We start from the raw sequence: 21,502 nt of genomic DNA, 5'->3' as shown, positions 1-21,502 counted from the left end.
CAAAACCATTTGGCTCTAAAAGTCTTAAGAGTCACTTGAATAGGGTTACTTTCTTTCTCCGAGTACTTGTCAAAACATGAGGTACTGTGACTATGTCAGTGGAATAGTGAGGTTACAGATCAGAAGTTTGAACATCCTCTCCCGTCCCAGTGGCATCAATGACACAAAGAAAATCAGCAAGGCACAAGAATTCCAACATCGAAAGCATGGGACCTGGAGGGGGGGCACAACGGGCGGAAAAGCCAGGTTTTGTGGGGGGAGGGGTCTGCTGTTCTCTTCTTTGACCACGCTGTTGACTCAGGTGTGCTCGTTTGGCAAACATCCAGCAAATTGTACATATACGATTGATGGGCTTTCCAGTGTGTATGTTATACTTCCATAAAAGTTTGAAAACAGGGGCGCCTGGGTGGCTCAGTGGGTTAAGCCTCTGCCTTTGGCTCAGGTCATGATCTCAGGGTCCTGGGATCGAGTCCCACGTCGGGCTCTCTGCTCAGCGGGGAGCCTGCTTCCTCCTCTCTCTCTCTCTGCCTGCCTCTCTGCCTACTTGTGGTCTCTCTCTGTCAAATAAATAAAATCTTTTAAAAAAAGGTTGAAAACAACTCAAGAGGCAAATTTAACAGAAAACCTATGTATTGTTCAACGGAGGTATAGCTGTTTGATCATCATGTATATATTTGATTATGGCTGTAATATTTTTCTTTTGCACTCAGAGATTTAAATTAATACACAGAGTGCAGTGAAATGAAACAAGAGCCACAAAAGCCACGCCAAGCACCCATGAGGGCGGCCCATCTTCACTGCCTGTGAAATATCAGACAAACTTCCTGCCTTATGCTTGTGTCGTGGACGGAACGTTTGTGTCTCTGCAAACGAGCTGGTAAAGAAGCCCTAAACTCTGGTGCCCCGGTCTTCGAAGGCGGGGCCTTGGGGAGGGAACTAGGGCAGAAGGAGGGAGCCCCCGGGGATTATTCCCCTTATTAAAAGGGACACGGGAACCATCTCTCCACCATGGGAGGACACACGAGGAAGACGGCCTTCTGGGAGCTGGAAAGAGGACCCTCGCTAGAACCTGACCACGCTGGCAGCCCGCCCTCGGACTCCCAGCCTCCAGAACTGGAAGAAAGAAAGGTCTGTTGTTTGAGCCCTCATTCTATTCTGTATTCTGTTACGGCAGCTCAAGTGGGCGAAGGCAACTTGAGATTTCGTGTCTCTCTCTTTTTTCTATACGCCTTTACTGAGGTATAAAGGACAGAGACCTGCCTAAATTCCACGTGCATAATTTGAGGAGTTTGGACATACGCAGACAGTCACGGAACCATCACCACGGTCAAGGTAACGGCCATCTCCATCACCTCCCAAAGTGTCCCTGTGTCCTTTGCTTTCTGTTTTGTGTGTGTGTGGGGGTGCTAAGGACATGAGATTCACTTTCAACAAATTACAAAGCTCACAATGCCGTCCTGTTGACTGCGGGCGCCACGGCAGATGGCACATTGGCGACTTGTTTATCCTGCAGAAGTCACGCGTCGTACCGGACAATGCGGGGACGCTGTGTCAGGACTATTTTTTTTTTTAAGATTTTATTTATTTATTTGACAGAGAGAAATCACAAGTAGATGGAGAGGCAGGCAGAGAGAGAGAGGGAAGCAGGCTCCCCGCCGAGCAGAGAGCCCAACGCGGGACTCGATCCCAGGACCCTGAGATCATGACCTGAGCCAAAGGCAGCGGCTTAACCCACTGAGCCACCCAGGCGCCCCAGGACTATTTTTGATAAGGAATTTTTTACATGATTTTGGGCCTCTGCTTATTCTTCAATGTTATGTTTCATTTTTGAAGATACTGTTTATTTTTATCTGATTAAGACATAATTGCTCATATTCTTATTTCCAGGGGAAAAAAAAATCTTCCTTTGCCAGGTTAATGGCAGAAGTCTTCCCACACTCCAGGAAAACAAATCCAAAAATAGACTACCTAGTGAATGCGCTTGTTAAAGGTACTAGATCTTTTCATTACTAAAGATACTTTATAAAAGAGAGAAGCTGAAGTAATAGTTTAGATACAGAGACCAAAGTGGCGGGGGACAGTTACTACCACAGCACCAGGTACAGCCCAGTGTTTCTGTGATCTCTTCAGTGGGCAATTAAAATGTTTCCTCTCCTCTATCATTGATGTGAATATAAACTGAAGTGGTGAAAACCTGACAGGAGCTATCACATTGTATTTATTTCACTTTATCTTTAGTAGCTATCAAATGTTATCTTTTTCTTTTTTAAAGACTTATCTCAGAGAGCGTGTGCGCATGCGCAACTCCGTGCACAAGCTGGAGTAGGGGGTGGGGCAGAGGAAGTGAAGCAGACAGACTCCCGAGTAGACTCCCCACTGAGTGTGGAGTCTGATCCTGCAATCCCAAGATCATGACCCGAGCCGAATCCAAGAGTCGGACACTCAAGGGACTGAACTACCCAGGCGCCCTGTAGCTATCGAATTTTAAACAAAAGTAGTCTTAAATTCAGCAGTTCCTTTTCTGGGAATTGTGTTCCTGAAACAATACACTGGAGCATGTAGGGGGTCACCGCCAGGATGGGCACTGAACGGATCTAGCACGGGCTAGAGTGCACAGCGGAGACCGAAATGTGTGCTGCAGGCAGGAGGAGAAACATTACGCTTTGTCCACCCTTAGAAATGTAGCACCATGACACAGGCGCACAGGGAATATCATACACCAGGCGGATCACTGTGTGCTCTCTGACAAACTCTCTATGATGTAGGAGTCAACTAAAAAAGTTGCAAAATTATATATACTGTATGATCACACTTGAATGAAAACGCTTCTCTCTCTCTCTCTACACACACGCACACGACGTATGCACTCATACACACACTTACACATACGTAAGTCCCTGGGGAGGGGAAAGGGAATGCGGACGAGGTTTGGGGGATTTGGAGGGACTTTCCCGTTGCTCCTTATCCACTTCCTCATGGTTTAACTTCTTTTTTCAACAAGCCCATACTCATTCACACGAATATACACACATCTGTACAGACACATGCACATACACAAATATGTAATATAAACACATATAAAATGGGCAAACCAGCGTCGCCTCGCCCATCTGTGATTAGTCTCTTTCACACACTCCTGGACCTTGGAAGTCAGGCTCAGATGCCTGTTCCTTCAAACACAGCAACACATACTCTCCTGCTTGATCATCGCATTTCTGACGAAACAGCAGAGAGTGAAGAGAGAGCTGTGATTTTTTTTTTCTTACCATTTCCGTGGGTGAGACATGCCACAGAGAAACGGTCTTCTCCTCAGCTTCACTGTTTAGAGAGACATATGAAGGCTGGTAGACTTTGGTGGGTTCTATCACCAGCACCTGAAAGAAGAGACTTCTGTGACACACAGGAATGTACCAGCAGGTTAAGCACTCTGCCCAGTGAGCACATGGGAAGTGCTATACTCCACAAATGCTCGAGAACCTACTGTGTGCCAACACCACTCTAGGGCCCGTGGATACCACAGTCAGGACTTCTGTCCTGCGGGGGGCTGTGTTCATGCTCTAAAGGGGTAGACAAGAAACACACACATAGGGATAGGGAATATGGTCCCCTGTGCAGCTCGGGAGTGAGTACAACAGAGTTAAGGTGGGAGGGGGTCACTTTAGACAGGGTGGCCCAAGAAGGTGGGCCACCTGCCCAAGAAGGTGACAGAGAAGAAACAGGAAGGCAACAGTTTCTGAGAGAAATGAAGCAGACTGGGTGATCTGCAGTGAGGTACCCAAGTCTATAAAAAATACAAGAGAATAAATGAATGAATTTCTAAAGCAAATAAAACAACATATTTAAGATCGCTAAATCTGGGTAGACATTACGCAAGTGTCTGTTCCATTATTTTTTGGTACCTTTTAATAAGTTTGAAATATTTCACAAAAAAGCACTTTCCGGCTAAGATCAAGTGTGAAATATTTCATAATTAAAAGATTTTAGGGCGCCTGGGTGTCTCAGTTGGTTAAGCAACTGTTTCAGCTCAAGTCATGATCCCGGGGTCCTGGGTTCGAGTCCCACCTTGGGATCCCCCTGCTCTGCAGGGAGCCCGCTTCTCTTCCCTCTGCCTGCTGCTCCCCCTGCTTGTGCTCGCACTGTCTCCCTGTCAAATAAATAAATAAAAATCTTCTAAAAAGTTTTAAAAAAGGATTTTAAAATCATTATCAAATCATCTCAAAGAACTTAAATCTTCATTAGAAGCTTCACGAAATTCTTCAACATGGCATGTTCATAAAATCTCATGTTGTAAATCTTAAGGACAGTGATCTGAAATTTGGTATCTAGGGTGCTTAGCTATCTTACTTACGACTCCTCACAAGATGGTCAAAAAATTCAAACAAATACTTAATGAAAAGCTAACAGTCATTTTGCTTTCCAATAATGTTTTCAAAATTAATTAGTGGCACTGGAGGCAAACCAAAGCTCAGCGGGAAACGGTGCTCAGTTCCAAAATTTCGCTCTTACTCTTGCAGTGACTTAAAACAGGGTTCCTCCATCTTGGCACTTCTTAGACTGGGGGCTGGGGAATTCTGTGTTGGGGGAGGGGCTGTCCCATCACTGTGGGACCTTTGGCAGCACCCATGGCCTTCCCCCCATTAGCCGCCAGGAGCAACACCTTCCTCGCCATTGTGCCAACCAAAAAAGTCTTCAGATATTACCAAATGTCCCTTGGGAGACAAAAGGACTCTCAGTTGAGAGCACTATCTTAGAGGTTATAGCCCACTTTTTCTAGTGAGTTGATCTATCACTGGCTGATTCTACCTAAGACGGGTGGGTATCCCAACACTTTCTAAAGTTTTCTACCTTTCAGAGCATTCAATAATTAGAGAGCACCAACCCCCAGTTTCTTTTGTTCTACCTGAAAGAAATGGATTAAGCGTAACTTACTGGAAATCTGAGTCCATTAGTAACTTCATTTGTTGCCTCGAAAATCATATCTAACCAGAAGTTAAGCCGCTCTTGCCTGGGTGAATGTTCAATAGCAGGTTTCTTGAAGCGCTGAATTAATAACAAGTTCTGAACTAACGATCGGAGGTACCTGGAAAAATCACCGGCATGGATAAATTAGATTCTTCGAGAAACAGAATTCCATTCTACTCCTTTTAAAAGAGGTTTCCCAAAAGCTTCATACTTAAATTCATATTGTGTAGTGAGTGCTTCTTAATCCTTTGGCAGTCACACACATAATGAAAAGAAACCCAACGAGTGGGCAAAAGAAGTTTATCCAACAAAATCATACAACATGGTTTTTTACCAACATTGGGCGAATGGTATTCAAAGTGAAGACACTGGGAAACATATGCCAACTGTCTTAAAAACAAAAGCATGCAGTTTGAAATTCAAAGCAATTCCAAAACAGCAAAATTTAAAACTCAGTCTATTTAATTAAAAACATTTTTTTCCTTCTCATGGTCTTTTAATTAACCTTTTTATTTTGGAGAATTATAGATTTACATATAGTCAGTCATAAGAAACGATACAGAGAGATCCTGTGTACCCTTGGCCCAGTTTATACACCAGTGACGACAGCTCACAAAATTCTAGAACAAAATCACAAGCAAGATATTAATACGGATACAGGTAAGATAGAAAACGCGTCCACTGTCGCAAGGACTGTCACTGCCACCTTTCCCTCCTTCAGCCCCGCTGCTTCCCCCCATCTGTCTCCTATCCTCCTTGACCCCTACCAACCCCCAATGTGAAACTCATTGTATTTTTTTTTTTAATTAAATCCGACCAGGCCGAATTTGAAGTTATGAGATCTTCAGTCTCATCACATCTTTACTGTCTTCAGGCAGTTTGAAGTGTCTGAAACCCAGCTGCCAGGCAGTGGTGGTTACGTCCTCTTTGGTACTGAAAGGGGCTGGTTGAGCTGAAAGCAAGAGAGTATCATTTTGTCCTTGGAGGGTCAAGTCTGGAGCTGTCCTGGGAAGGCAGGTCAGCTAGACTCTGCCTGGCTTGGGTCCTGTGCACTGAAGGATTCGCTCAGTAGGCCTGGGTTGTCCCAACTCTACACAAACCCAAGAAAGGTCTGGCCCTTGACTCGCTTTTGGGACTCACCTTTAAACCCTTGGGATACCCAGCCTGGTAAGAATGCTTTGGTTTACTGGGGGCCTTGGGCCATGCCAGAAAGTTCATGCTACCAACAGGACGCATGATGGGGGCCTTGGGCCATGCTTTTTCAGTGCCATCTCCACAGAGGCTGGGAACTCAGTGACTAAGGTCAATCACGCGGGTGCTCCGTACTTGCACAACTTACATCCCTGGAAAACCCTGGCCACCAAGACTTGGTGAGCCTCCCCGGTTGTCAGTACTTCCTGCACGGGGCCATACATCCTTGTGGGGAGAAGTCAGCCCTGTCCCTGTCACTCTACTGGGCGAGGACAGCTGGAAGCTGGTATCTCGTCTCTCCCAGACTCCGCCCTTTGTGCATTTTGTCTTTGCTGATTTCAAGCTGTACACTTGTCTTGTAATAAACCTTAACCATGAGTACAACAGTTTTGGGGTCCTGTGAGTTCTTCTCGTCAATCAGAAACCTCAGGGTGGTCTTGGACCTACAGTATTAGGTCCCAACAGTGTAAGTCAGTGTCAGAGCTGACATAATGAGAACGCATTCAAGGCTCAGCTGTGCCCTCCACGGAGTCAGCTCCATCTGGCTCGGGTGCAGCAGGTCACCCTGAGAGTGGAATTCTGGAAAAAGCAGCCACTCGGGGCGCCTGGGTGGCTCAGTGGGTTAAGCCTTTGCCTTCGGCTCAGGTCATGATCTCAGGGTCCTGGGACTGAGCCCCGCATCGGGCTCTCTGCTCAGCGGGGAACCTGCCCCCCAACCCCGCTTCTGCCTTTCTGCCTACTTGGGATCTCTCTCTGTCAAATAAATAAATAAAATCTTAAAAAAAAAAAAAAGCAGCAACTCCACGAGGGCTGGAGGCTCTGCCTGCCTCCTTGTTCACAAAGCCTCAGAAAGATTTCAAGAGGTAGATATGGTTCGGGCATCAAATTTAGGTCCTTCAGACGGGGAAGAAATGGGGTCCAACTAAAAAAGACTGAAGAAGTTTCTGAGCCCTGGGAGTCCAGATTGGCCCACCGAGCCGAGAGAGAACAAGGGGCAGATGAACACGGATCACTAAAAGTAAAAAGTTTCAAGTTATGCACGTAATCCAAACGCAGTTCAGACAAACCAGAAAAATAGAGATGAGGGGGAAAATAGATTAAAATCTTCTCATAAGGCTACCTCTCTGAGATAGCCACTGTCAATATTTTGGAGACAGGCCCTCCGTCGCTGATTATTTGCACAGGAACTGAGGGAACATCTCTTACGGGACTCCAGGAAGCAATGACAGAACGACGATTCTCACGGAGCTTCGTGTCTACTGCCAAGTCGGCTACTGTCCCCCCCACCTCGGAGACCTTGCTGGCAGTCACATGCTGAACAGATTTTTCATCAAAAGGACTCCACAGAGAAGAGTGGTTCTCGAAGTGTGGTTCCCAGACCAGGGAATGCAATTTCCCAGGCCCTACCCGAGACCTCTGGAACCAGGTAGCGCAGGGTGGGGCCCGGCAATCTGTGTTTGAATCAATATAGCCGATTCGGATACATGCTGACGTTTGAGAACCAGCGACAGAGAACACTGTACCATGCCAATGGCTTTTGTTGCTCTGGGATACACCCTGAACACACGTCCACGTCGCCCAGTGTTCTTTCTGGCACGTTTAATGGCTCCATAATGGGCTAACCTGCTGCGGCACCATGTTCTTGACCATATCTAGGTCTTTTATTTTAGTCCTGGGTTCCATCTATCTCAAAGAGATAGAGCACGTAGGGCATCATCTGCACCTGTATGTGCCCGTCTGTCTGTCCTTCCCTCCTGTCACATAAAGCCAAGTGACCTGGCAGAGCAGTTCTTGCTGCCATAACTTTGTGTTAGCGAGGGAGTCAGAAGGAGAAACGCAGCAACTGATACCGTCTTTTGCAATTACAGCTCTTCTCCCGCCAGAACAAGGTCGGGTATCGAGAGAAGCGGGGCGCGCATGTGCGCGTGCGCACGCACACACACACGTACACGGATACACGCAGACACACACGACTCACCAGGCTGGAGGTTTCAGTCTGAACAACCTCTCTGCTGCCTGGACGGCCTTCCCGACATCGCTGGCCAACATGCTGACGCTGAAGAACTGACCCACGTCCCAGTAATTGTTCATTTTCTCCAAGCTCCCTTTTCTTCCCAACAAACTGTTTAGCCGGACACCTGAAGAATTTGAATTTTAGATGAAGCTACGAGAAAATCTTTCTAGCTTCTCTCCTATTATGCAAGCCTTGAGAGAGAGCAAAGAGCATGCACTTTATTTGGGCGACAGTCTCAGGACTGCTACCCAGAGAGCCCCCGTTCCTTCTGAAAGAAAATGCTAGTTATTTGAAGATCGTTTTTAGTGCTCAGTTTGCGTGACCAAAGCCTGTCAGCCTATCATGTGATCAGAAATAGCTTTACCTATCTTTCTTAGTTCCATGGAAGTTTCAAATTGTTGTCCAGCAACCATCAGCAAAACGGCCAGGTTAATTCCTGAATAAAGAGACGACTGGAGCTCAAACCCTTTGCGGTACCTGTAATGACAGACCCGCCAGATTCTTGTTATCATGGTAGAAGGAAAAAATGACGAATGATGGCACAAGCCAACCTTCTCATGAGTTCTTCAACCATCTACGGTTTTCCGGGTCCCCCTCCCTCTTTACATGCAGCTACAGCCAGCAAATAGCTCCTTTAAAATGTCATCATCATTACACTAAGGAGTCAAAACCATTTTCTCCATCAGGGTTAGATTTTTATTAAAAAAACCGTGATCGCTGAATGAGATGAGGATGTTAAAGTGCAAAAAGAAACATAAAACTTTTAATAACCCTACCCACAAAAGGAGACCACGACTGGATATCTAAATCTCATCTTAAAAGCGAGACTCCGCTTGTATACGGAACATTTTTGTTCTTATAGAGCAATTCCATCATTTGCAGGCTATTATTCTGCAGGCTGTTTGCTTTTTATCACAAAATTGAGGTCCATCTTTCCTGGAGGAAGCGGTGTTGCCAGAACCCAGCCCCAAGATCATTCTGAGAACCGTGGCGTCAAGTGGGAGAAGGAGCCGGAGGCGAAAGGGCACTATCCCAGAGAATACTATTTTTTATTCCAAAGTTTGAAGAATGCCATTTTAGTTCTCTATTTTTTTTCTATACATAGAAATCTGCTCTCCCTTCCTTGAGCGGGTAGGACTATCCTGACTGCAGAAAAAAGAATTTAATCGATGAAGTAATGACAATGGGTGTCTTTCAGTGGCCCAGTTCAGAGCAAAGACTTGTGAACCAGGAGGAACTCGATCACCTGTGCCACAGCAAGAGAATTAAACCCCAAGAAAATATTCATTGTGGAAGGGAGAACCTATCATTTAAGTCTGTTAAATTTCAGTTTTGTGAACTTTGGGGCATGACGTCACTACGCTCAGATGGCCCATAGAACGCTAAGAAAGTTGGTCCAACCCCAGCCAACAAAACTCCAATGAAATTGAACCCCACCCCATTATGTTTTGGGGATTTTCAATACCTTATCCCACGATATTTTATCTTTTCCCCACCTGCTTTTACAATCAAAAGTTACCTGGGGGAGACCTCTCTCTGCCTCTCATCCATAAATCCAACAGGCCCAGCTTCAGGGTTGATGAGACTTGAATGTGGAGTCAGGACCGCAGTCCCTTCCTAGCCTCTTCCCAGCTGCCTAACTCCCGCAGCCACAAGTTACAGCTCACTACCGGAGCACCTGGGTCAGATGACCCCAAGGTCTCACCGGAGCTACACCCCAGAATCTGACTGAGCTTCATTTACCTCCTGGACCCACCACCTTCTCAAGTGGATGGAGAAAGGCTCCTGGGACTTTCTTGCAATAGCCACAGGCAGTCATGTCCTGACCTGGGGGCTGAATTCTTGGCCACTGTGGTGGGAACACAGCTTCCTACTTCGACCCTACCTGATCCCGTGAATTCCCCTTCAACACCCCAAGCGACTCCTAGCACAACAGTGCATTAGGTACCGCTGGGAATTTACTAAGAATAAAATGGGGTTCCTGCCATCCACAAGCCTATACTATGGAGGAGATAGTAAGAACCCCACACACAACTATCGAAGAAAGAGAATTTCTACGCGCTTTCTCTGCAGAGCACCTAGAATGGCGATCTAGAGTTTGGATTTTTCTTTAATGGGGAATGGGGAGCCACAGCGGGTCTTTGAGCGTTAGGAGGAATAAGGAATGGTGGTTCGATCTCTGACGGCTAGGCTTTAGAGACACCGAGCAGAGAGCCTACTTGGGATATTGTGAGAACATTCCTGGCAGGAAAATGGAAAGAAAAAAAAAAAGGCACCAACCAACCAACCAGGGCCATGGAGAGGACAGTGAGGGAAGACACAGAGAGGGGCTGGACCCGGGGCCTGAGCGCGTCGGGAGGTGAGTGAGTGAAAGTCGGCAAACATTCACAGAAGATGTAAGTGGAAGAGGCTGAAGAGTGGTAGTAAGAAAACAAGGCCCTGGAAGCCACCCCACGTGGGGCAGAGAGAAGGACGTTAGCCTTGGGTACGCTGCCCCTCAGGTGGGACAAAGAGGGGGTGACGTGGGGCCAAAGCTCAGGGCGCGGGTTGGGTTGCAGATTGGTTCCAGGTGTGGGAGTGACAGGGGTCACCAGCGAGGAGAGCGGACGGAGAGAAGAGGGGAGAGGACAGAGCCGGATGGAGCCAGAGGAGGAGAGGGAAAGGGAAGCAGAACGGAGAGCAGGGCAGCCATGTCAAGAGCGTCCGTGACAGAAGCAGGCGAGGAAAGCTACGGGCTCCACCTTCCACACGTGTCCAGCTTCTGGCATCTCCTCATGTGTCAGCACCGCCCTGGTTCAAGTTACCACCAGCTCATCCCTGAACTACCTCAGCTGTCTCCTAGCTGTTCCCTACGGCTGCCCTGGCCCTTGTGCTGGGTGGTCTAATAGCCACGACTCCTCCTCAGCCCACTACACACGTGCCTTTGTCACTCTTCCCCGCCATGGCTCGAGTCCATCTCTCCACCCCCTTGAATCGGGGCTAACCATGTGACTTGCTTGTGGTGTGACCAAGAGCACGTGGCACAACTGCCCTCCCGGGAGCTCTGGAGCCGAAGCCTCCGCCTTCACTCTCTGAGAATGCTGCCCACCGCCTGACAAAAGCCCGTCGGCCAGGGTCCGAACCACAGGCAGAGAACAGAGGGGCACCTCCAACCCCAGCATCAGCTGCCAAACGTGTGGGAGGCCATCTTGGACCTTCCAGCCCCGCTGAGCCTTCAGCTGACCTCTGTTTCAGGAGTGAGCCCAGCACATCAGGAGGGGAACCAGCCGAGGAGCGGCCTGGCTAATGCACAGCATCATGAAAAATTAGAAACCACTCTTTGAAGCCATTCCGTTTGGATGTGTTTGTTATGCAGCAAACGACAGCTGATACACGCCCGAAAATGTATTCTTCGCATAACAGTGAGAGTGCACTGGTGAAAATGCACATCAGATCTCGTCCCTGCTCTGCTCAGAGCGCGCTGATGTCACATCATCTCCCTCAGAGTTCAAGGGTCTCCTCGCCTGTTTCGTGCCACTGTCCCCTCACTCATGCCCCACCATCCCTAAACATGCCTGGGAAGGTTCCCCTCTGGGTTTTGGCCCCTGCTGGCCCCTATTCCTGGAACACTTTCTCTACGGTTCTCTCTAAGGCTCACCTCACTGCCTTCACGTCTTTACTCACCTTCCCTGACCACCCTAGCAGAGACTGCCTCCAGCTCCTCTCAAGCCTCCTTCCCTCCCTGATGAGCTCGCCCCCAGAGCCCTCATCAACAGGTAACATCCGGTTCTTCTCTATTTCTTTGTCTGACTTCCCTTACCAGCCATGCAAGGTCCACAAGGGCCAGAATTTGTGTCTATGTCTGCTGTGTCCTTATCCCCACCACCTAGAAAAGTTGCTGGCATACAGTAACCCTGACTGACTAGGAGGGAGGTTTACCACTCGATGGCGTTGTCTCGGCTGGTGTCATCTTTGCAGTCTGATTCCAAGAAGATGTCCTTGTAGATCCTCCCACACAGGCAGAACATGTCAGGGGCCGGGTGGTCACAACTCTGCAGAATTTGGAGCACGACCTGCAGAGCCTTCTCGCGGTCGCCAGGACTGTTTCTCCTGAGAGATTTGTGCGGAAAGATCACACATGTCTGAATTAGGACCCAGGAGCACATGCGCTCATTCTGTGAAGGGCTGGTAGAAGGATGCTGTGTTTTAGCAGCACAAAATCTAGCTCATTTTTTCATGTTCAAATATAGCAACTGCTTCAGACCCACACCATTAAATCTCACAATGTCACACACAGCCCCCACTTGGTCCCTTCTCTCAATGAGACCTAGACTGTGGATGGAAGCAAATGCAGGCTGATGTGTCCACAAGAGAAAAAAAATAAAACGGCAGCCTCCTGTAGCTAGACGAACAGCAAGGATTTCAGAAGCTAAGCCTGAATTGTGATGACGATACAATCTGACAAAAGATTCTTTTGGAAAAGCAGCAGGGCCTGCAAATCCAGAAAGCCAAGAGAAATTTATCTCTTGACCTGAGACGGCTTGCTCTCTTCAAACAGGCCAAGACCCTAGCAGTCCCTGTGCCCTGGTCCCGTGTTATGTCCACTAGAGAAGAAAATTTAGAAAATTGTTTCTATATTCATAAATCAGTCTTCTTGCTTATTAGATTATATGGTAAAATTTTTTCATTTTCCACAGGGGTAGTGGATTCCTTCGACCGCTGTTAAAATAATCTTTCCCACCAAATAACCTGAGTTTGTGGCTGTGAAATATTATGTCTCCCTGTGAAGGTTTGGAAGCAAATGCCTGAGAGCTGTGGAGACTGAGGAAATCAACTACGGCTAATGATGTTCATTTTCTAATGTAAGAGAGTAAGTACTTGTAAAGAGTAGTAACTTCTAAATACTATTGCTATGGAGTGATCTCTAGGATATATCATTAAGACAAGAAAGCTAGGTATTGGATACTGTGTTCAGAAAGCTACCTTTTTATTTAAGCAAAGGGGGCATGAGAATAGAGATATGTACCTGATTTTATTTCCTCAAAATGAAAGGATAAACCAAAAGGAATAAAAATGACCACCAACAGGTGGAGGGAGAAAAAAAATAAACAGACAGGAACAGTGAATTTCTGTAAGAAATTTCTGTAAGAAAATTTCTTTTCTTACAAAAAGAAATTCACTTTTTGTAATTTGAAACTATGGAATTTTTTTTTTTTTTGGTAACATATAATGTTAGTATTATTTGCTTCAGGGGTACAGGTCTGTGATTCATCAGTCTTACACAATTCACAGCACTCGCCATAGCACATACCCTCCCCAATGTCCATCACCCATTGCCTCCTAAACCTCCCACCCACTCTCCCCTCCAGCAACCCTCAGTTTGTCTCCTGAGATTAAGAGTCTCTTATGGTTTGTCTCCCTCTCTGGTTTCGTCTTGGAAACTATGGAAATTTTTTTACACAATTATAAAAAAATGAAATTTTAAAAATATAAGTGTTTCCTAAAAACACCATCTGAATTTGTGGCTGTAACAAAACAAAACAAATGAACCTCCACATGTGGCTGATGGGTCACCCACAAAAGAGAAACTAATTCATGTGATTTTTTTAAAACAGCAATTTGACCATATTTTCTTAAGAGCATATAACCTAAGAAGAAAATGTAAATGCAAAGAAATTTTAAATAGTTTCCAGTAATCCTATTGTTAGTGATAATAATGGTCTGGTATTTTGAAAATATCACCTATTTGTAGTAAAGAATACAACAAAATAATGATGTTAATATCATTAAGAACCAGAGATATATAAAATCCAAGAAATTCAGTAAAAAGCCTATGGTCCTAAATTTGAATTGGAACATCAGCATGAGTTCACCAAGTGGTTTTCCTAGCTCAGTTTACCTAAAAGGACTAAAACAAAGACCAACTCAGTAGCAATGAGAACCCCCAAGGCCTGACTAGGGTCTCTAAATACCATGTCTCGCTACACGGAGCCAGGACTCCATGGAGGAACGGCCGATTCCAGACAGGTCTAACATGATCCTGCAACATCTTACTACAAAGACATGAGGAACCTACTAAGCTTGTATGAAAAAGGCTGCAGAACCAACAAGAATCAGTTTTTGGCCAAAGAGGAGACCATGTGAGTGTTAGGAAGAACAATAACTATAAACGATTGAAACGTTTCAACTATATTACAGTGATGAAGAGGAAACCTCTACACCAAAGAGGACTTAAGGGTCTTATCAACCAAATGCCACGTACAGACCTTGTCTGGATCATAACTCAAACAAATCCATTATAAACATCAAACTAAAGAGAGGTAACTGGGAAAATGTGAACATGCATGCTGAGGAATTATTGTTCATCTTGAGGTAAAACATAATCATGACTACATTTTGTAAAACTGTCCCTCAGACAATACTGAAATCTCTACGGATAAAATGGAATGTCTTGACTTCATAATCCTTCTGGTGTTAGGGTGTAGGCTATGCAGGGGTAAGTACTGAAGTGGAGAGGGATACATGGGGGTTCCCTGTATTATTTCCTACTTTTTAAAAAATTATGTAAGTTGCCATATGGTACATCATTAGTTTTTGATGTAGTGTTTGGTCCATGATTCATTGTTTGCATAGAACACCCAGTGCTCCACGCAATACTTTTGACTGTGTTTGAAATTTCTATAAAACAAAAAAAGTCAAAATCCATCCTGACTCAACAATTCTACTTCTGGAATCTGTAATATAGAAAAAACCCTATATATATCTTTTTATTCAAGAATTTTTGCACAAAGATGTTTATTATCGCTTTGCCCCTAACAGTGAAAAACTGGAGATAACCCAAATGTCCACTGACATACGAATGGTAAAATATAGTTTGTAACAACCAAACAATGGAGTATCATGCAACCCTTAGAAAGAGGCAAGTCTGTATGTGATTATATAGAAGAATTTCCATAAAGTTCATGGAAAAAACTGCTGAGCAAAATGAATAGCACAATCCCATTCTTTGCACTCAACACTAGTCACATATATGTTCGTGTGCACAAAGTCTGGAAGGATACACATTATATTGTTCAAAAAAAATCATTGCTGGGATTTGTACGAGGTGTTCCTATATATGTTTTACCAACAACTATTCTAATAAATGAATAAAGATATTATTCTTTTTAGTTTCTTGGCAATTTTACAAAAGGCTCTTCTATGCTTTCTTTCTGGATGACCTGTACGTCAGAAAAACTACTGTATCGTTCGGGACAGCAGATTGGTACCTCAAACAGCTTTCCTTAACTGGGGATCCGCTAGTGTATTTAGCTCCAGAGAAAATTATTTTATTATCTGAGTGACTGTTTTCTCCCTTCTCCCAAGTCTGGTACTCAGATAGACCTATTCTCTGGATGCGTTAGAGTTCATTCAACTGATACAATAGAGGCCTTAAGGTCTTAGCGTTCAATTCTCTGTGGAACCCAACCCGGGTTGAGAAGGGCTAATCTAGACACTTGGCATTCTTCTGGAAAGCTGCCATAATTAAGCCTGTATTACAACTCTAACTTTTTCTATTGTCTACATTGGTCTTGTTCTTACATACTTGATCTCGACGCTCTTTGTCCACAGAATCCAATTTTACCGGCCTGCAAACCAGATCTCTAAATGAACAGCCCACCCATGATACCGTCTCATTTTTAAGAGCCAACAGATACCAACCCAATTCAAATTTACTGGAGCATTTAAATAATGTCTACGGTCTGTGGTAGGAAAACACAAAAGATTAAAACTTGAATGAGGTACAAAATTTCTGTATCTGTTATGAGCCAACTTTTGAGGTGCGGAATATTCAGGATCTGAGAAGAATGTACTTAACGCTTCCACATGCTTCATTACTGATCTGGGTTCGGATTTGTTTGGTTTCCTTTGGGCCATTTACAGCAACATTTCCCTTGAATTTTTTTCATTAGCTTGAAACTTACCCTTGTAACTCAAAACAAAAGGTCTTCTTAGGATTAAAAAAAAAAAAAAGACAAACACCAAACATTAGCAAAAAATGAAAAGCAAAGTGATTCTTGGATTATAAGCCACTTTAGGACAGGTGCTAAATAGCTTATCCCTTTAGTGTTTAATCACCAGTTTTCAGATCTGTTTATCACTCTCAGATCCCGAAGTATACACAGATAGGTCTATAGATAAAAACCCATGTTTAATCAGTCCAGCAACACAGGTTTCTGACAATAAAGCCATTTCACACATTAAGAGACAGATATGAATTGGGGCGCCTGGGTGGCTCAGTGGTTTAAGCCGATGCCTTCGGCTCAGGTCATGATCTCAGGGTCCTGGGATCAAGCCCCACATCAGGCTCTCTGCTCAGGGGGAGCCTGCTTCCTCCTCTCTCTCTGCCTGCCTCTCTGCCTATTTGTGATCTCTATCAAATAAATAAATAAAAATCTTAAAAAAAAAAGGAGACAGATATGAATTAAGATGGGAGATTGTAAGTTTGGCTTCATATTAGAATCACCTGGGAAACTTTAAAAACCTCCGCATTGATGTTGCACTTGAGACCAATTAAATCATTCTCTGGAGATGGGATCCAGCCATCAGCATGTCTTACCCCGGATATTTGGACCCAATAGGCCTGGGTCACCGCTGAAAGCACTGACCACTTCTTGGCCCTTGTCTTGCCTGACCTACCAGTCGCACTTGACAGTTGAGCACTCCTTCCTCCTTGGACCACTTTCCTTTGCCTTGCAGGGCACCACACAGCCCTGATTTTCCTTCTACTTTAGTCTAATTTTCTGGCCCCTATTCATCTCCAGTTTTTAAAAAATTTTTTTAAGATTTTATTTATTTATTTGATAGAGAGTGATCACAAGTAGGCAGAGAGACAGGCAGAGAGGGGGGGAGCAGGCTCCCTGATGAGCAGAGAGCCCTGACCTGAGACAAAGGCAGAGGCTTAACCCACTGAGCCACCCAGGTGCCCCTCATCTCCCAGTTCTCCCAGGTTTTTTTTTTTTTAAAGATTTTATTTATTTATTTGACAGACAGAAATCACAAGTAGACGGAGAGGCAGGCAGAGAGAGAGAGAGGGAAGCAGGCTCCCTGCTGAGCAGAGAGCCCGATGCAGGACTCGATCCCAGGACCCTGAGATCATGACCTGAGCCAAAGGCAGCGGCTTAACCCACTGAGCCACCCAGGTGCCCCTCATCTCCCAGTTTTTTAACACTGGAGCAGGGGTCCTCAGCCAAGCCTTGGACCTTCGTCTCTATGAGAAACTACACTAGATCCCTTCGCAATTCCATCTAGTGTCCCTCGTTTTCAAACTACCCACATTCTGATGACTCCCAAATTCCTAACTCAAGCCCAGAGCTCTCCCATGAACTCCAGGCTTCCATATCCAACTGCCTTCCTAGCATCTCACTTGCATGTCTAATATTGCAAACTTGCTGTGTCCGAAACTCAACCGTTCATTGTTCCATCAAAGCTGTTCTTCTCCACCTTATTCAATGACGCCCGATCTACTCTTCCTGTTTTCCATGCCAAACACTTAGGAGTCATGCCTCATTTTGTTAGCACTTTTTGTTCAATCCAAAAATTGTATTGGCTTTTATTTTCAGCCATATCCAAAAGTGGCCTGCTCCTCATGACCCCCACCATTCCTACCCTGGTCCCAGTAATGGTCATTTCCTGCTTCTTCCCTCACTCCTCTACAATCTGTTCTCAACACAGTGGTCAGAGCGATCTAGCTAAACACTAAGTCAGGCTGTGTCACTCTGCTACTCAAAACGTTCTATGAAAATCCTCTATCTGAAAAGGAGTTAATATCCAAAATAGATAAAGAATTCATACAACTCAATAGCAGAAGAAGTCTGATTCAAAAAACGGGCACAGGAGCTGAAGAAACATTTTCCCAAAGAAGGCATCAAGAAGGCCAACAGACGCAGGGAAAGATGGTCAACATCATTTATCAGCAGGAAAACGCAATTCAAAAATCACAATGAAACATCAACTCTCGTTTGTTAGAAAGGCTAAGATAAAAACCAAAAAAAATCAAAAATCAAGAAATAGCAAGTGTCGGTGAGGATGCGGAGAAAAGGGAACCCTCATGTACTGTGGGTGGAAATGCAAACTGGTGCAGCTACTGTGGAAAACAATATGGAGATTTTCAAAAAAATTCGAGATAGAGCTACCATAGAACCCAGGAATCCCACTTGTGGGTATTTAGCTACAGGAAACGAAAACACTGATCTAAAAGGCCCCTGCACTCCCACTTTTGCTGTAACATTATTCACAACAGCCAAGACCTGCAACCGCCCAAATGTCCATTAGCAGATGAACGGTAAACAGTGTGGCGCACATACACAACCAGAATCAGTCCTAAACAGAAAGGACTCGTGCCATCTGCAACAACATGGGTGGATCTTGAGGGCATTATGCTAAGTGAAGTAAGTCAGAGAAAGACAAACACTGTATGATCTCACTTACATGTGGAATCTAAAAGAGCAACGAACCCAACCAAATCCAGCTCACATATACAGGAGACAGACTGGTGGCTGCCGGGGGTGGGGGGTGAAATGGGTCGAAAGGCATAAACTTTCATGTATAAAATAGGCAAGTCTTGGGGATTTCGTACATGGCATGGTGACCACAGTTAACACTGTATTATAGATTTGCAAGTTCCATGGGGTAATCTGGCCAGCTCAGTCGGTAGAGTGTGTGACTCCTGATCTCAGGGTCTTGAGTTCAAGCCCCATGTTGGGTGCAGAGCCTACTTTTAAAAAAAAGTTCCCAACAGAGATCTTAAAAGTTCCTATCATAGGAAATATATTTCTAATTATGTGTGGGGATGGATGTTAAAGAGACTATTATGATCATTACATAAAACGTACATATGTCACAGCATTATGCTATGCACCTGAACTAATGAAATGTTATATATCAGTATAGCTCAAAAACAAACCTGACAAGACACCCTTGCAGGGCTCCCAAGTCAGAGCAGATACCTATCTTCTTTCAGTGGCCTGCAAGATTCTAGAAGATTTGGCAGCTAATTGCACTATCTACTCCCCATCACCTACTCGGCTCCATCTGCACAAGCCTCCCTGCCATTCCACGTTGTTCCCTGGAACCTTCTAGAATGCTTCTCCCCAATATATTTACATGGTATGCTTCCTCATCCATTTCTCTTTTTTCTTCATGTCACTCTCTCATAAAACCAGCTTATACATGTAATCTGCCCCACCAGCCTCCCTAACACCGTAGCCTGTTTTAATAGTTTTACTTAGTTTCTATCATCTCTAGGAGCTCAACCGATGTCTATTACATGGATGGCAAACTGAACCGTACTGAACACGAAACCGTCTTCATCCACTGATGGCTGAACGAGCACAGACAATGACAGAGCATCCCCTACACGGCCCTGTACTCTCGAAACCCTGCTGCGGGACATAGTGAGGCCCACGTAAATGCACAGAAAGCTGCAAAGATATACAGCAAAGTGCTGAGAGAGAGAACTTCGGCAACACAGGTAGGATTAGAGAATAGATTTATAAGGGACAATTGCTTTCAATATTTCCCCACCCCCAGTTTTTCGCAAAAATATATAAACATATTTATTACTTATGCAGTAAGCTACCCAAACTAAAAAAAAAAAAAAAAACCACAACACTGGCCTGGGAACTTTTACAGCTAGATTCTGGTTATTTTTCATAGCATTTACTATCCTTTCTGTGCCTCAGATCTTCACCTGTAAATCATGTTTGACTTTGCTTACCTCACAAGGCAGCTGCGGGCTACAGTGGGCAAGAGCTTTCACATGTCAGGAAGCATCCTATCTGCTTTTCTGTCTCTCCTACATCACGCGTCTTTAAGACAAAGTTCATAGGGTGGGAGAGAGTTCCAAAAAATCTTTCTCCAAATCAGGCTCTCAGAATTAACCCATAAAATGTCTCACTAGACCAGAGTTCTTTCTAGGACCAACGCTGTCTTAGGGAGCCCATCAAAAACCTTTTAAGAGATGCCTGCTTCCAATCACAAGACTGAGAAAGTCCTTCCACTCCCATGGCAACAGTCCAAGCCTGGACAATTCCCTAAACCGTGCGGAAGGGGAGGTTGATTAACTCATTCCAGAGAATGATGACAACGCTCTCAGAGGTGAGCCAAAATCACGACAGCTTGCATGTTGGGGACCTGCTCTAGGTACTGCCAAATGGAAGAGTGAGTCTTTGACAGAGAAGCTTCACAGGGACAAGGAGAAAATCCGCAAAGTTTTGGTCGAAAGCATGGGCTGATGGGACAGAACGGCATCTGGACGTGTCCCCAAGCAAAAACCTTTTGCTTCATGTTAGATTCCTCTTGCAGCAAGCTCACCCGCTGTATTTTGCCAAGACAGCCACAGTGTAGGAGAGGCCCAAAGTAGAAAGATACCACACGCACTATCAGAGCCCTCGGTCATGGGTCCCTGCAAAAACGAATCCAAAGACATGAGGAACAGCAGCCCCAAATCCTCCCTGCTCAAATACAGACAAGACCAGAAAGGTCGTGGAGAGACAAGAGGTGGGGGTTGGGCTAATCACGAGTTAATGGCTGAAAATGGGAGTCCAGGACCAACCCAGCCATTCTCTAGAAGAAACACAAAAAATCAGTCATATATGCTAATTGCCAGACCTAAGAAAGGGCTCAGATAGCCAGGACAATAAACAAAACAAGTTATCCTTCAGTCTCCTTAGTTCTTCTAGATAAAATGTCTAGAATTAGGAAATGTGCATAGAAGAAAATGTGGCTCCTAATCAAGATAAAAAATAGAACTAGAACCAGAAATGACTGTTACTAAAACTGATAAGAACTTACAACTATTATAAATATATTGTTTACATACACATAAATACATATGGGTGAAGAATTAAGTTATTTTGTGAGAGAAATGGAAACTCTCAAAAAACAAATTAGTAGAAACCCTAAAACTGAATTTAAAAAAAAACAAAAACAAAAAACAAAAAACAAAAGTGGCACTGAAAGGACCTAACATCAGATTTGGACAGTCTGAGAGAAAAGATCGGTGACCTGGATGTAGATCCGTCGCCATTATCCAAACCGGGGCCGGCAAAGGATGGGGGCAGGGCTGCCAGAGAAGCGCACAGGGGAACTCTGAGGGATAAAAACCTTCTGTCTCTGATCTCGGTGGTAGTGGCGCGGGCATACTTATTTGGCCAGAGCCATCAAACAGAGCACTTCAAATGGGTACATCTTAGTGTATGTCTGTTGTCCCTTAAACCTTAATAAAGGTGGTTTTAAAAAGATGTAGAAACTGATCAGTGTTTCTGAAAGGTGAGTGTCCTGCTGGGCCAGTCACTGCTCTCTGCCCTCAGATAC

General features: G+C 44.9%; 1 protein-coding gene across 7 annotated transcripts in view; it reads right to left on the bottom strand.

The window, feature by feature from the left end:
• Positions 1–21,502, bottom strand: part of MAP3K15 (mitogen-activated protein kinase kinase kinase 15) — a 114,482-nt gene that overhangs the window by 39,833 nt on the left and 53,147 nt on the right. For all 7 annotated transcript variants that reach the window (XR_014307339.1, XM_082718283.1, XM_082718288.1 and 4 more), the window contains exons 7-11: positions 12,086–12,256; positions 8,532–8,644; positions 8,132–8,291; positions 4,930–5,080; positions 3,267–3,374 (exon numbers count right to left, since the gene is read on the bottom strand). Coding sequence is in view for 6 of the 7 variants with exons in the window: in XM_082718283.1 (XP_082574409.1) it covers positions 3,267–3,374; positions 4,930–5,080; positions 8,132–8,291; positions 8,532–8,644; positions 12,086–12,256 (703 nt within the window). In the remaining variant the exon portion in view is untranslated. The remainder of the gene's footprint in view (positions 1–3,266; positions 3,375–4,929; positions 5,081–8,131; positions 8,292–8,531; positions 8,645–12,085; positions 12,257–21,502) is intronic.

Source organism: Mustela nivalis (assembly GCF_964662115.1).
Source record: "Mustela nivalis genome assembly, chromosome: X".
In the NCBI taxonomy this organism is placed as follows: domain Eukaryota; kingdom Metazoa; phylum Chordata; class Mammalia; order Carnivora; family Mustelidae; genus Mustela; species Mustela nivalis.
This window is presented reverse-complemented; position numbering and strand designations above follow the sequence as displayed.